The 14247-nt window shown below is 46.4% G+C and overlaps 1 protein-coding gene across 2 annotated transcripts in view; it reads right to left on the bottom strand.

Annotated features, from left to right (window-relative positions):
* Positions 1 to 14247, bottom strand: part of ASTN1 (astrotactin 1) — a 246493-nt gene that overhangs the window by 50502 nt on the left and 181744 nt on the right. For both annotated transcript variants that reach the window (XM_081865108.1, XM_081865109.1), the window contains exons 9-11: positions 5619 to 5693; positions 4815 to 4952; positions 1523 to 1673 (exon numbers count right to left, since the gene is read on the bottom strand). In XM_081865108.1, coding sequence (XP_081721234.1) covers positions 1523 to 1673; positions 4815 to 4952; positions 5619 to 5693 — 364 coding nt within the window. The remainder of the gene's footprint in view (positions 1 to 1522; positions 1674 to 4814; positions 4953 to 5618; positions 5694 to 14247) is intronic.

The raw sequence follows: 14247 nt of genomic DNA, 5'->3' as shown, positions 1-14247 counted from the left end.
CTAAACATGCCCAGCTCCCTTAGCCGTTCCTCATAAGGCATCGTTTCCAGGCCTTTGACCATTTTGGAACTGTGGTGCCCAGAACTGGACACAGTACTCCAGGCGAGGTCTGACCAGAGCAGAATACAGTGGCACTATTACTTCCCTTGAAAGGGCATTCAAAGGGCTTCATATATGCCCTGCTCATCTCTAATAATAACTGAGCGCACATTCTTGACCACAGAATCATTTGTCCAAATTTGAACAATAAGGATGCATACAGAGGTTGCACCCTAACTCTTTCTGAACTTTTCAGCTGGGAAGTTTGCAAAAGCACATTCCTGGCTAGCTTTCGAAATGGGAGTTCTTCCATTTTGGTGGTTTGTTTATTTCAACTTACTCTTGAGTCTTGTGGCACAGGGCACGATAGAAATAGAGATAAAAAGAGCAAGGACCAGAAAAATGTCTTGCTGTGAATTTCTGCTTATGGGGAATGATTGATGACATTTCTATTAGGGATGACTCCTCCTAGTGGAAGGAACAGGCAGGGCCCACTAAAGCTTTTCTTCTTCACTCCAGAGGGAGGAGTCCTACCTCTCACCAAAACACCTGGCAAAGCAGACAACTCCTCAGCCCCACATCCCAACCTCAACACCCTGAACGCTGGGTTTGCATGTGCAAAAGCACTTGCTCAATGGAGCAGCTGGGGCAGACAACACACCACTCAAGTAGAAAATGGAGCTCCCACTTACCTAGGTTGTTTATTGTGTCCTCAGGTTTTGGTGGCTCACCCAACCCTGTCTCTTCCACATTCACTTATTAGAAAGAATACCATCTCCGCAGCTCCAGGGGAATTTTGCTAATATTTAAATAGCTACTGAGCAGATTGAACCAACAAAGCATATGACTCATCCATTCCCTTTGGCACCCACGCTAATTCATCGAAGGACTTCTTCACACATTAAAAAATACACAAATGTACATCAAAGATGTTTTACGTGTATTCCTAAAAAACTGAAGTGTGAAGGCGGCAAACTTGTAGTTGCAAGAGTGTGTAACATACAGAAAGAGTGTGCATGGTACTCATTAGGAAGTCAAGTGTCATGCCAGCTTCCTACCAGGTGTGGCAAGGCAGTGTGTCAAGTCTATATTTGTCTTGCATAATGGGGAAGGTGGGCATAAAATGGGGAAACTGTAGGAGATGGGAGACAAAGAACAGCCACAGAGCCGAAAGATAGTACAAACATATGGGGCTTTGTCCGCTACCTTGTGGGATTTCTTTGGGAGAAGAAAAGGCTAAGGATTAAACCCTACACAAATCCCGAGTGGAGTCCCTAAGATGGCTGGATGAATGGTGCTTTCTATGCATCCTTCCAGCAACTCCTGCAGCCAATCTGGTGTCAAACGTATAGCTCTGATTTCTAATACGCCAAACAAATACACTGAAACCCCAAATAAATCATGTATGCAAACGGACATTTATCTTTGCAATCTCACTTTCCCAAGAGGCAGCTGCACCCCTCTCAATAAAAAGTACACGAACCATACAACCCGTAGAATCCAATTTCCGATCTGCAATGCAGCGGAAGTTCTTGCTGCAGCCACCATTGTCCTTGGAGCAGTCCCGAACTGGCCCAAATGAATCCAGAAGAACTTCCAGGTTGTCAAAAGAGGAGGAAGTCATCAGTTCTTCCCTGCAAGGGAGAAAAATACTATTGTTAATATTCATTGTTTTAATATTACTATTTGTTGCAGCACATCAGTGTTCTATGAGCTTTAGAGCAGATGGTCTGGACTACAAATCCCATCATCCCTGGCCATTGGCCAACAACATCTGGAAGGCCTACTATGCTTAGCAGGAGAGTATTAAAGTGGCTTAATACATGGAGCTGTGTGTCTCTGCTAAAGGATGACTGAGCACAGAGACAGGGTAGCTGCAGATGATGTGAGTTCTTTGTGGCTGTGTACAGATGACCATTTCTGAGGACCTTGAAAACTGAATACAACCAATTAATGTAGTAGGCATTAACTACTCATTAGCTGCCCATTTCTTAGTACAGGCAATGCCCCATTTACATGGGGGATAGGTGTGTTGAGGCACCATGGCAGTTTATTTTATTTTATATATTTATATTTATTTTTGTTCATTTGTGTGCTTGCATAGTCATGCTGCAGTTCGTGTGGGTGGAGGTAGGTGGCCATGTGCTGCAGCATGATGATGGATCAGGTGGGCATCCCAGGCAGGTGAGCCCAGGTGAGCATTGTGGGTAGCAGGCAGCCCACAGGTGAGCTGCAGAGGAACATCCAGGGCAGGGCAGGGTCCCCAGCAGCCCCCCTGCTCTACTGGCACTGATGCCTCACACCAATGTCACCATTTTGGCATGTGGACCGTGAGGAGGCAAGCAGCAGCACAGCACGTGTGCCGCAGTGGAACTGCTCCAGCCTGCCCTGCCGGATCCTCAGTGACTCAGCTGAAAAGGGAAGGGGTCTGTGGTTTGGGCAAAGAGGTGGACAGGTACATGAGTGAGGAGGCAGAAACCAAAACCTGAGGGAGCCAGGGAAGGGCTATCATTTTATGGGCTGGAACTCAATTTTTGCAAATTTCTTCAGTGAGGGGTCTTAGTGGTGTAGTGTGGTGTAGTGGTTAAGAGCGGTGGACTCGTAATTCGGTGAACCGGGTTTGCGACTCCGCTCCTCCACATGCAGCTGCTGGGTGACCTTGGGCCAGTCACACTTCTCTGAAGTCTCTCAGCCCCACTCACCACACAGAGTGTTTGTTGTGGGGGAGGAAGGAAAAGGAGAATGTTGGCCGCTTTGAGACTCCTTAGGGTAGTGATAAAGCGGGATATCAAATCTAAACTCTTCTTCTTCTTAAAAATATGTTTTGGGGTGTGAGGAATTCAAATCTGCTATTAATTTTGTGATTGGACAACATTTAGCTTGGTAAGACTGTGATCGAAGAAGAAGCACGTAAACTTACTTTCGGAAAACCAAAAAATTTTAATTTTACCTTCAGGGAATGTCAGGTAATGCTAAACAACAACAACAACAACAACAACAGTGTACAATAATATTAATATATGACATAACTGCAAGTACTTGGCAATGATTTTTAATGATTTATATGCAATTTTACACACATTTTACTTACCACACAAAGCTAAATTATATAAATTTAACCAAAATATATTTTGACTTCCTAAGTCATGTCACAACTTTTTAGCACCTCTCCTTTTGGGGAATTTGAAAATTGACAAATTCAACACGCCCTAGCAGGGAGGGCTTTGCCAGCTTTCCTGCACCCCACCCCCCTTTTGCTGCTGCCACTGGAGGTGGGCAGAGAGAGGAGCCAAGGAAAGGGTCCGTCTACCACTGTGGGCACGACTGGAGGAAGGAGAGAGAAAAGCCTGCATTTCACAAGGCAAGCTTCTTTCTCTCTCTTCGTGGGGCAGCGGTGGTGAGGAAACGAAGGGGGAAAAGGGGTTTCTTTCCACTGCTGCTGTAGGGTGGAGAGGGGAAAAGGACGCATTGAAAAAATTCAGGCTTCCTTCTTTCAGTGGTGCAGCATAGTTTGCCCGAGGGGCCCCGACCATGGCTTCTGGAAGGGGTATGAAGCAGGCGCCCCCAGTGTGACACATCCCAGAGCTCCTCTCCCAGGGTTGGAGGAACCAAGGCTCATGGAGAGGAGCACAGGGCCAGGTCGCACTGGAGGCACTGGCATGGGGGTGCCTGCTCTGCACCCGCCAGGTGCTCTTGGCTGGCTGCACTCGCCACTGCATGGGTGTGTAGGAGGCACCACCCTCTCTGGATCCCAGCCTTGCAAGGCTGCTGGGAGAGGGGGCAGCCATGCCTAGCCTTGCCTTTGCTGGTGAGGGGCACTTGCCTCTTGCACCCTTCTCTGGAAGACAAGAGAGCCAGTGTGGAGTAGTGGTTCAGAGTGGTAGACTCGTAATCTGGTGAACCGGGTTCGATTCCCCGCTCCTCCACATGCAGCTGCTGGGTGACCTTGGGCCAGTCACACTTCTCTGAAGTTTCTCAGCCCCACTCACCTCACAGAGTGTTTGTTGTGGGGGAAGAAGGGAAAGGAGAATGATAGCCGCTTTGAGACTCCTTCAGGTAGGGGATATCAAATCCAAACTCTTCTTCTTCTTCTCGTGCTGCCCTCCCCAAATCTGAGCCTTGCAAGGGTGCTGTGGGGACGCAGCAACTGTGCACCCTTCAGTCCCAGCCTCGCACGAGCCCAGCAAGACTTGGATCTGGGGAGGGTGGCACGAGAAGGGTGCAATAGCCAAGCTGGCATCACTCGAGCAGAAGCAGGGGCTGGACGAGCGCAGTGGGGTTCATTTGTCCTCTGCCCCTCGCCCTGCCCCACTGCCTTATTTCCTTTTGCAGGCAAGCCTCTCCCCCTTTCCTCTGCCCTGCCCCCTGGCCTGCTGCAGGTTTTTGGAGGGTGATGCATAAAGGGAGAGGAGGCTTGGCTGAGCTGTAAAAGGAGAGGGTTTAGCATGACCAGAGGAGTATGGCAGGGTTGGTGGGGCTGGCAAGTAATGCAAGCAGGGGCGGTAGTCCGTAGTAAAAGAGAAATAGGTCTCAATCTGTTGCCCAAATGGTAAGTGTGTCGTCTGCCGAACGTGCCCTGGGCTGCTGTCCTGTACCAGAGGTGTCTCCAGGGAAGAGGAAGAGAGATAAGTGGAGCCACTCAGGTGTCCTGGGAGAGAACTCTAAGCATGAGAGTGCAGAGAGGAAGAAAACGTAGCAGCTACTAGGGTGGGGAAATGGCTTCCTGAAACCTGAGCGACCTTTTGATCGTTCTCAAGCTTAGAACAAGGACGTACCTGACCTCCACAGCATCCTCCATCACTGTCATGTCTGTTTTGCACTTGGCTGAAGGGTTGATGGCCAGTTCAGCAGGTGGGATGACAAAGCTCTTGCTCAACGGCAGCCACATCCCTTCTCCAAGAGTATAGGTGAATCTGGATTCAGAGAGAGGAAACCAGTTGGATACGTGGCCCAAGAATGCAAAAAAGAAGAAGAAGAAGAAGAAGAAGAAGAAGAAGAAGAAGAAGAAGCATTCATTGCGGACATGAATCTAGATGCAATTCTCTAGCAGGTTATGACTCAGTTGGCAGGACACTTGCTTTGTTTGTGTAATGTTCCCTGTTCAGTGACTGGCATCTAGAGTTAAATATCTCCAGGAAGAGGTGCTGAGGAACACTTCTGCCTGCAAGACTCTGCCGACAGCATCTGTGGTTGAAGAGCCAATGCCTGGATTCACTCTGAGTTAGCTTTGCTTGCTTTCAGTTATGTCACCTCCTAGCCAAATCTGATTGGTTTTGCAGAAAAGTCACAGTTCATAGGAAGAAGTCAGGTTCCAAGACATAAACGGTGTTGCCAAATAGGACTGTGTGGTTGTGTGCACAAGGAGAGAGGTTTGTCAGGCATGTTTTTTCTCTCCCCGGTAGTTCGTCCCTTTCATGCTGAAAATATTCACTTGTGAATATTTGGTGCCACTCTACCTGAAATGGCATTTTCCTACTATATACTGAGGTAGGAAAGGGAGAAGGAACAGCAGGGAACAAGGAGGGATAATGTACATGGTTGATCACTCTGGCTGCATTGGGGGCGGGGGGGGGACTTACCTGAATATCTTGTCAGAAGGTTGTTCTCCTAGCACCAAATCAAATCCACGTTGGAATATGGTATATGGCCATGGCCTGGAGAAAAACAAAACCACATAAGCCATGAAAGCTAGCTTTCTTTCTTTCTTTCTTTCTTTCTTTCTTTCTTTCTGCCTTACTTTCTACGTCACCAAATGGTTCAGGGGAAGTTACAAAAAATGTCAAAACTGGAACAACTACATTAAAACCATGAAATGAAAGAACAAGTCAAGCAGTGACAAAGCAACAGAGGAGAAGACCAGAACAGCAGTGCACAAAGGAAGACAAGAGATACTCACTCAGCCAAAGGCTTGGATAAGAGAAGAGTACACACCTCACAATATTTCACCTCATAATTGCACATGAGCTGACAGCACATAATAGCAGCCAAACACGAGACAGGACACAGGTTTGCTGTGGCACCCAAGAAAGGAGCTCCTCAACACCCTTCAGGTAACTTGAGGTAAGTAAACACAGCAGAGATCTTTCTTAATGGAGTCCAGCAGATAGCATGCTAAGTCCCACATGGGTGGGATGCTAGGCTATGGGACTTCCCAGACTCTTTCATTCACTTGTATCAGTGATGAGGAAGTTTCTTACAGTAACCCTGAATAGGAACTTAGGCTTGCAAAAAAACAACCCCAAACTGATTAATAATGGACACTCCCACACTCATACTATAGCAATTTTATTTTTAATGCAAGAGATTCTACATTACAGCCTTCAACTTATTCAGTATTCCCCCCTCCCCATTTAACATGTTTATTGCATCACAGACAGACAGACAGACAGACAGACAGACAGACAGACAGACAGACAGAGATATGCCAGTCTCTCTGTTTTCACTGCAGATCTAATCGCTAGGGTGTGCAGATGCAGAAAAAGGTTTCTTCCAGCACCTTTAATACAGTCAAACCTCGGTTGTCGAATGTAATCTGTTCCAGAAGATTGTTCGATTTCCGAAATGTTCAGCAACCAAGGCACGGCTTCCAACTGGTTGCAAGAGCTTCTTAAACTCAAGTGGAAGCTGCATTGGACATTAAATTTCCCAAAAAGTTCAAAAACTGGAGCATTTACTTCCAGGTTTTCAGCATTCGAGAGCCGAAACGTTCTAAAACGGAGGTGTTCGGGAACGGCAGTTTGACTGTAGTTGTACAGAAGAGGGAATTCCAGCAGGTGTAGCTTGACCATATGTAACAGTAAAAGCATCTAGTTTGCTTTTAAAGTCAATAAGGTAAAGGTAAAGGTACCCCTGCCCGTACGGGCCAGTCTTGACAGACTCTGGGATTGGTGCGCCCATCTCACTCTATAGGCCGGGAGCCAGCGCTGTCCGCAGACACTTCCGGGTCACGTGGCCAGCGTGACAAGCTGCATCTGGCGAGCCAGCGCAGCACACGGAAACGCTGTTTACCTTCCCGCAAGTAAGCGGTCCCTATTTATCTACTTGCACCTGGGGGTGCTTTCGAACTGCTAGGTTGGCAGGCGCTGGGACCGAGCAGCGGGAGCGCACCCCACCGCGGGGATTCGAACCGCCGACCTTTCGATCGGCAAGCCCTAGGCGCTGAGGCTTTTACCCACAGCGCCACCGCGTCCCTTCAAAGTCAATACACATTACTAATTTCAAAACTCAGTGACGTAATTTCCCCATCCTGCCTCACAGACAGGAAATTGGATGTGTTTCCAATTCACCGGCTGTCTGTCTACACCAGTGCGTGCAGAGGGAACGTGGATGTCTTCCTATGGCTTGCATTTTCAAATTATATCAAAGCTGGTTTTGGGGGGAAACACAATCTAAACACAGTATTTCTCAAGGAACAGCAGGACAGATGTGGATTGTGGCTAATGTCATGTGCATTAAGAAGAAGAAAGCTTTTGGCCTCACCCAGGGCCGGATTTAGGTTTGAGGAGGCCCTAAGCTACTGAAGGTGATGGGGCCATTTATATGTCCAGCTGTCCTTTGCCAACAACAAATTGTGGCTGGTTTTGGTGATCAATATATGCTATATGGTAATTTATGAACCTAATAAGTACCTAAAGCCATTTGCCATTGTTGCTGTACGTAGGTTTTATTTTATTTGTTTTTTTATCTTAGGAAATGTACATTCAGGTTTTCCCCCTTCAAATTTTATGGGAGCTGCAAGAGAGTGGGGCCCTAAACTACAGCTTGTTTAGCTTATATGAAAATCCGGCACTGGCCTCACCATAAGGTGAGAAGCTAGAGGTTAAATGGTAAATGGACCCCTGACCATTAGGTCCAGTCGCAGACGACTCTGGGGTTGTGGCGCTCAACTTGCTTTACTAGCCGAGGGAGCCGGCATACAGCTTCCAGGTCATGTGGCCAGCATGACTAAGCCGCTTCTGGCAAACCAGAGCAGTGCACAGAAACGCCGTTTACCTTCCCGCCAGAGCAGTACCTATTTATCTACTTGCACTTTGACGTACTTTCGAACTGCTAGGTTGGCAGGAGCAGGGACCAAGCAACGGGAGCTCACCCCGTTGCAGGGATTCAAACCGCTGACCTTCTGATCGGCAAGTCCTAGGCTCTGTGGTTTAACCCACAGCGCCACCTGCATCCCTTTGGGAAGGGCTAACAGGAGGTACATAAAAGGACTGTGCCTAAGCTATAGGTCAGTTGTGCTGACCAGCCATGCTCAGGGATTGCATGTCAGGAGTGGGCAGACTTCAGGCTTCTTGGATCTAATATTTTACTTGAACCCCAAGATCTACCAGCTAGGGCCAGGTGCAAAAGATATATAGTTAGAATTAAAGAGCAAAGTAATTCTGAGACTAGGAATTTGTTTTTAGAGCTGTGCTCACACTCTTTTCATACCAAAGTCCACTCCCAGATAGCTTTCCTCACCTCAGCAGCCTAATTTAGTAAAGTTGTTGCTACTGTTAAACAATTAGGAGTGATAAACACATTCCTAATTTCTGCCCCCCCCATCCAGCCATCTACCAGGAGATTCCAGTTTGTCTTCTGCCCACCCCAGTTTAAATCTTGTTCCCACAACTTCAGAACTTCAAAAGACTTGCCCACAGTTCTCTGAAAAGTTGTGTATTATCCTGTGGTGACATTGGTACAGCTCTGGCTGAGGTATAATTACAGCCCATGACTCATACAAAAAACACAAGATATTTTGAAGGGCAGCTGAAAATTATAAGGTGCAGCCACCATTATGAGTCAACCTCTAGCACAATAACCCCCTCCTTTCCCCCTTTTTCCTTTTTAGCATTCTTGTTATACTTGTAATTTCTGGCTGGATTCTGAATCAATGTGAAGAGAATTCATCCATCATCCAACATAGGTGTTCAAAGGAAGGGATTTCAGCCATAAGCGAGAAAAAAACAGAGTTGTTCAAGAGAGCATGACCATTCCAGGTGGTTGAGGGTAGTAGCTTTGGAGATGCAAGTGTAATAAATTAAATTTTTACACTGGTGTAGCTCAGTTGGTATAGCATGAGACTCTTAATCTCAGCGTTGTGAGTTCGAGTCTAATGTTGGGTGAAAGATGCCTCCTGCATTGCAGGGGGTCAGACTAGATGACCCCTGGGGTCCCTTCCAACTCTACAATTTGATTATTCTGTGATTCTACAGTTCTGTTTTGCTGTTTTCCAATGCCTGTCACTCACCAAACCACCCTAGAACAATCTGTACTTCTCATAATCCAGTCTAGACCAGTGTTTCCCAACCTTGGGCTTCCAGCTGTTTTTGGACTACAACTCCCATCATCCCTAGCTAGCAAGACCAGTGGTCAGGGATGATGGGAATTGTAGTTCAAAAACAGCTGGAGGCCCAAGGTTGGGAAACACTGGTCTAGACTATCCAGGCTCACCAGAAGTATTAGTTAGTAGGTTTAGCCTGCCTCTCAGGTCTGTGACAGAACCCTCAAGGGAGCTAACAAGCTCAAAAACCATTTACTCCACTGACCATGAATCCAACTCAGGGGAGCCAAGTGGCTTTCTAAACTTCAGAGGCCTCATGGGTGTGGAGTGACCTAACCCCAACTCTGCAATGAAAGGTTCATGAGGATCGGTCAGTCCCCTGGGCCTCATGAAGGAGGCTATCTATTGCCTACAAAGCACCAACAATGTGAACATTGCAAAACGAAGAAATCCAACTAGCAACAGCAAACCCAGACCCCACAAATGGATACACTAGCCTATTTCTAGGCAATTTTGTATGTGTTCATAAGTCCATTTGGTCACATTTCTGCATTAATCTGTTATGCATTTGAGGAGTTTGTGGGTTTGTTTGTTTTTAAAAAGTCTGTATGAAAGGGCCAGAGTGCGATAGTGGCTTCACCCAGTGGTATATCGATGAAACAGACGTCGTTCCTGAGCCACTCAGCCAGCAACGCCGATTTCAACATTGGGCCACTGGAAACAGAGGGATTCAGGAGTAGCAGCAGTTCCACCTACAATAGTACAATAGTACAATACAATAGTGTGGTGGAGTCTCCTTCTTTGGAGGTCTTTAAGCAGAGGCTTGACAACCATATGTCAGGAGTGCTCTGATGGTGTTTCCTGCTTGGCAGGGGGTTGGACTCGATGGCTCTTGTGGTCTCTTCCAACTCTACGATTCTATGATTCTATGATTCTACTGCCGGGTGAAGCCACCAACATGCTCTGCCCCTCAACCGTAGAGGGAGGGCCAAGCTGTATTGCTGGGCCAATTCAGCTTATTCCTCCCTTTGCTACTCTAAACTGCTACTGCCCCCAGGTACGTGAACCCCAGTGCCTCACATGAGGCCAGAGAGGCATGGGGCTCACTCAGCTGGGAGACAGGAGTCTTTCCCCCCCCCCCCAGCTGAGCAGTGCAAACAAGCTGCGTTGTCCTGGCCCCTGAGGCACTGGGGGGAAAGAGCAACACTCCTGCAGCTGCGGTAGTTTCACCCTGGCAGGCTAGGGGTAAAGCAGCTTGTTGTTTCAGCATTGCTGTGTATTGCCAGATTGCAATGTTTGACTGGTGATATATCACGGTGTTGAAAACCTCACACCACCCAGCCCTAAAGTTAAAGGACCTCTGACCGTTAAGTCCGACTCTGGGGTTGTGGCGCTCGTCTTGCTTTACTGGCCGAGGGAGCGAGCGTTTGTCCTCAGACAGTTTTTCTGGGTCATGTGGCCAGTATGACTAAGCCGCTTCTGGCGAAACCAGAACAGCACACAGAAACACCGTTTACCTTCCCGCCAGAGTGGTACCTATTTATCTACTTGCACTTTGACGTGCTTTTGAACTGCTAGGTTGGCAGGAGCAGGGACCGAGCAATGGGAGCTCACTCCGTCAGGGGGATTCGAACCGCTGACCTTCTGATCGGCAAGTCCTAGGCTCTGTGGTTTAACCCACTGCGCCACCCGAGCCTCCCTGGAGCCACACAAACAGGGAGCCACCCTCCGGACCTCTTGTGGGGGAGGCACATGAAGAAGGACCCCAGATGATGATTGCAGGGTTTGGGTCGGTTTGTATAGGGAGAGGTGATCCTTGAGGTATTGTGGTCCTGAGCTGTTTAAGGCTTCATAGGTCAAAACCAACACTCTGAATTGGACCTGGAAACTAATTGGCAACCAGTGTAGTTGGACCAGCATATGGTACAATGGGCAGAGTGTCCTGCATGGACCACAGAGTTTCCTACTCAGTCATAATATTCATGGAGTGACTTTGGTAAGTCACTGTTTCTCAGCCTAATCTCTTGTGAGAATAAAAGGTATATGTTTGGAGAGCTCTCAGTTTTCTTTGAGCAATGAAGCACGCTGAGAAGACAATGTGGAACAGTGGAATGAGTGTTGGGACTTAAGAGTGGAGAGAAGAGATTTCAAACTCCCACTCCACCAGTAAACTTCCTGGTTGTCCTTGGAACGACTGATATGCTAATCTATTTCTCCACTTGCTGTGAAGTTTTAAAAGTTGGGGGAGCCCTGCACACGGCTTGGATGGCCTTGGAGGAAGGGTGGAATAAGCAGACTGGGGAAGAGGAAGAAAGGGGCTGGTGAAGGTAAAAAGGGCACTTGTGAGCCGTTCCACGTAATTAGGTATCATTTTGGTCGGCGATTCAGATTGAAGATAATTTCCCAATAAATACAATGGATGAGAAAATGGTGGCAACTGTTGCAACAATAAATAAGCACTTTCATTTCTAACCCAAGTGTCACAGCACCACAAACAACAAAAGGTTGATTGCAGAATTATGTATTTTGATGTTGTTTCAAGGCATAGATACGACTGTACTTTTTTCTGCTGTTGAAATCGATGGCTGAAACGGGAAATTTTTTCATTCATTTTTTGATAGCAGGACCAGCCTGAATAAGGCAAGATTTCCAAAGAGCTATACAAAGCGTACTTTGTGGGCCTCATTTATACCTCTCAATACTCAGGTACATGGGCTTTCTTTCTAATCTGCAGGCTTGCAGTGAGTGAGGAGCAAAAGATTAGAAGGGCTATTGTTCCACAGACATACTGGGGTGAGCATTTTAAAAAAAAAAATAAGGGAGAAGTTCCCATTTAGGTGTGAGCAGGGCTGGATTTACGTACAAGCTAAGCAAGCTATAGCTTAGGGCCCCACTCTCTTGCCGCCCCCCCCCCATTTCACTATTAATATACTTCTTCTTAATTGTATTTCAGTTCAACAATTACTTTGATAAAATACATATTTCGTTATGTGCAAATGGCTTTAGATACCTATTAGGTCCATAAATCACCATATAGCATATATTGAACACAAAAAGCAGTGACAATTTGTTGTTGACAAAGGACAGCTGGACATATAAAGGGCCCCATTATCTTCAGTAGCTTAGAGCCTTGTCGAACCTAAATCTGGCCCTGGGTGTGAGGGGAGTGAATTAAGTCAGATAGACAACTCTGTGGAGCCAAGTTTGAGTGGGTATGCACAGTGCAAGGCTCCTGTCAATACAGACTCACTAATGGTTCATTGTCCTTGATTACTGATTAGAACTAGTTAGTCAAAGGTAAGTATTTCTGTATTATTAGCAAAAGGCCCCCTGAGTTGGACTGTCCAGCTCTCCTACTTCCCCACTTCATCTGTTACTGAAGCTCTTGTGTCAGATTGACCCAAGCTAACCTTATTTCCCCAAACTGAATGTGACCTCCAGACCTTAAGGAAGAAGTGAAGGCCACTTTCCCCATCACCTACTGACTGATTGTAGCTGCATTGTAGAACATATTCTGGGTCCACAACCTGGCTTCTTCAGTGAAAAAGGATGGGAAAGACTCAGCTGCTGTCAGTCAGAGCAGACAACACTGGGTTAGATGAAGAAATAGTCAACTGTGCTAGAAAAAGGCAGTCTCCTATGTTCCAAACCCAGAGGTGGCTACTTGTCACTAGCAAAGGCAAAGCCAGAACCACAGCAATGAATCAGGCAGAGTTGAATCTTCTGGCTTTGGGCTGAGAGGAGTCATTAAATGTTCAATTTATTTCTCTCTTGTGGTACGCTAGAGTGTTTTGGTACACAGGTTGAGAATTACTGGCCTGATAAGACAAACTCAGAAATAGAGGAATAGAGGATTGCGAGGGGAGAGGGTTAGAATGGAGGTGGAGACAACACACCAAATGCTGAGCATATATAAGGATACAAGCGCCAAGAGAAAGCAAAAAGATATATTTTAAAACATATTTTTTTCTTGGTGGCATCACTACTTTTGGCATTTCTCATTTTGCCTGAGAAGGAACTTCCCACCTTGTTTTAAATGAAACATGGAAGCAACCTAGGTATTTACAGCACGCCTTGAGAAGAAGAAGAAGAAGAAGAAGAAGAAGAAGAAGAAGAAGAAGAGGAGGAGGAGGAGGAGGAGGAGGAGGAGGAAGAGGAGAAGGAGGAGGAGTTTGGATTTGATATCCCGCTTTATCACTACCCGAAGGCGTCTCAAAGCGGCTAACATTGTCCTTTCCCTTCCTCCCCCACAACAAACACACTGTGAGGTGAGTGGGGCTGAGAGACTTCAGAGAAGTGTGACTGGCCCAAAGTCACCCAGCAGCTGCAGGTGGAGAAGCAGAGACGCAAACCCGGTTCACCAGATTACAAATGAAACAGAATCTTCAAGAATTAAGCGGCTTTAAGGTTGTGAAAAAACTGAAATTTTTGGGAGTCTGGTTGACAGCCAGAAACCCTAATCTATTTGAAGATAATTATGTTAAGATTTGGAAAGAAGTGAAAATAGGGATGGATGAAACATTCACTTTTAGGGCCATTGTCAGCTATAAAAACGAATGTATAGATGGTATTTAACACCATATAAAACTGCAAAAATATATAAAAGTAAATTAAGTATCTTTTGGAAGTGTAAAATGTCAGGTGAAACTTTTTTTTCATGTGTGGCGGACCTGCAGAAGGGCAAAAGGTTATTGGGAAATTATTTATAATGAGTTTTTTAAAAAATGATTTAAGTGATGATTCCCAAGAAACCTGAGGCCTTTCTGTTAGGTATAATTGGACCAGAACTTCTGAAGGAACTGTTTGTTTCTGTGTGCTATGATGGCGGCAAGAACAGTTTACACGCAAAAACGGAAAGAAGCCCCAAGAAAAGAAGACTGGCTTATGGAGACACTGAGATGGCTAGACCTACTGTGAGAATAAAAGAACAAAATGAGAAAAAAAATCTT

The sequence above is a fragment of the Podarcis erhardii genome, assembly GCF_964252035.2.
Source record: "Podarcis erhardii genome assembly, chromosome: 6".
In the NCBI taxonomy this organism is placed as follows: Eukaryota; Metazoa; Chordata; class Lepidosauria; order Squamata; family Lacertidae; genus Podarcis; species Podarcis erhardii.
The sequence above is the reverse complement of the archived record's forward strand: the minus strand, read 5'-3'. Positions and strand labels throughout refer to the sequence as shown.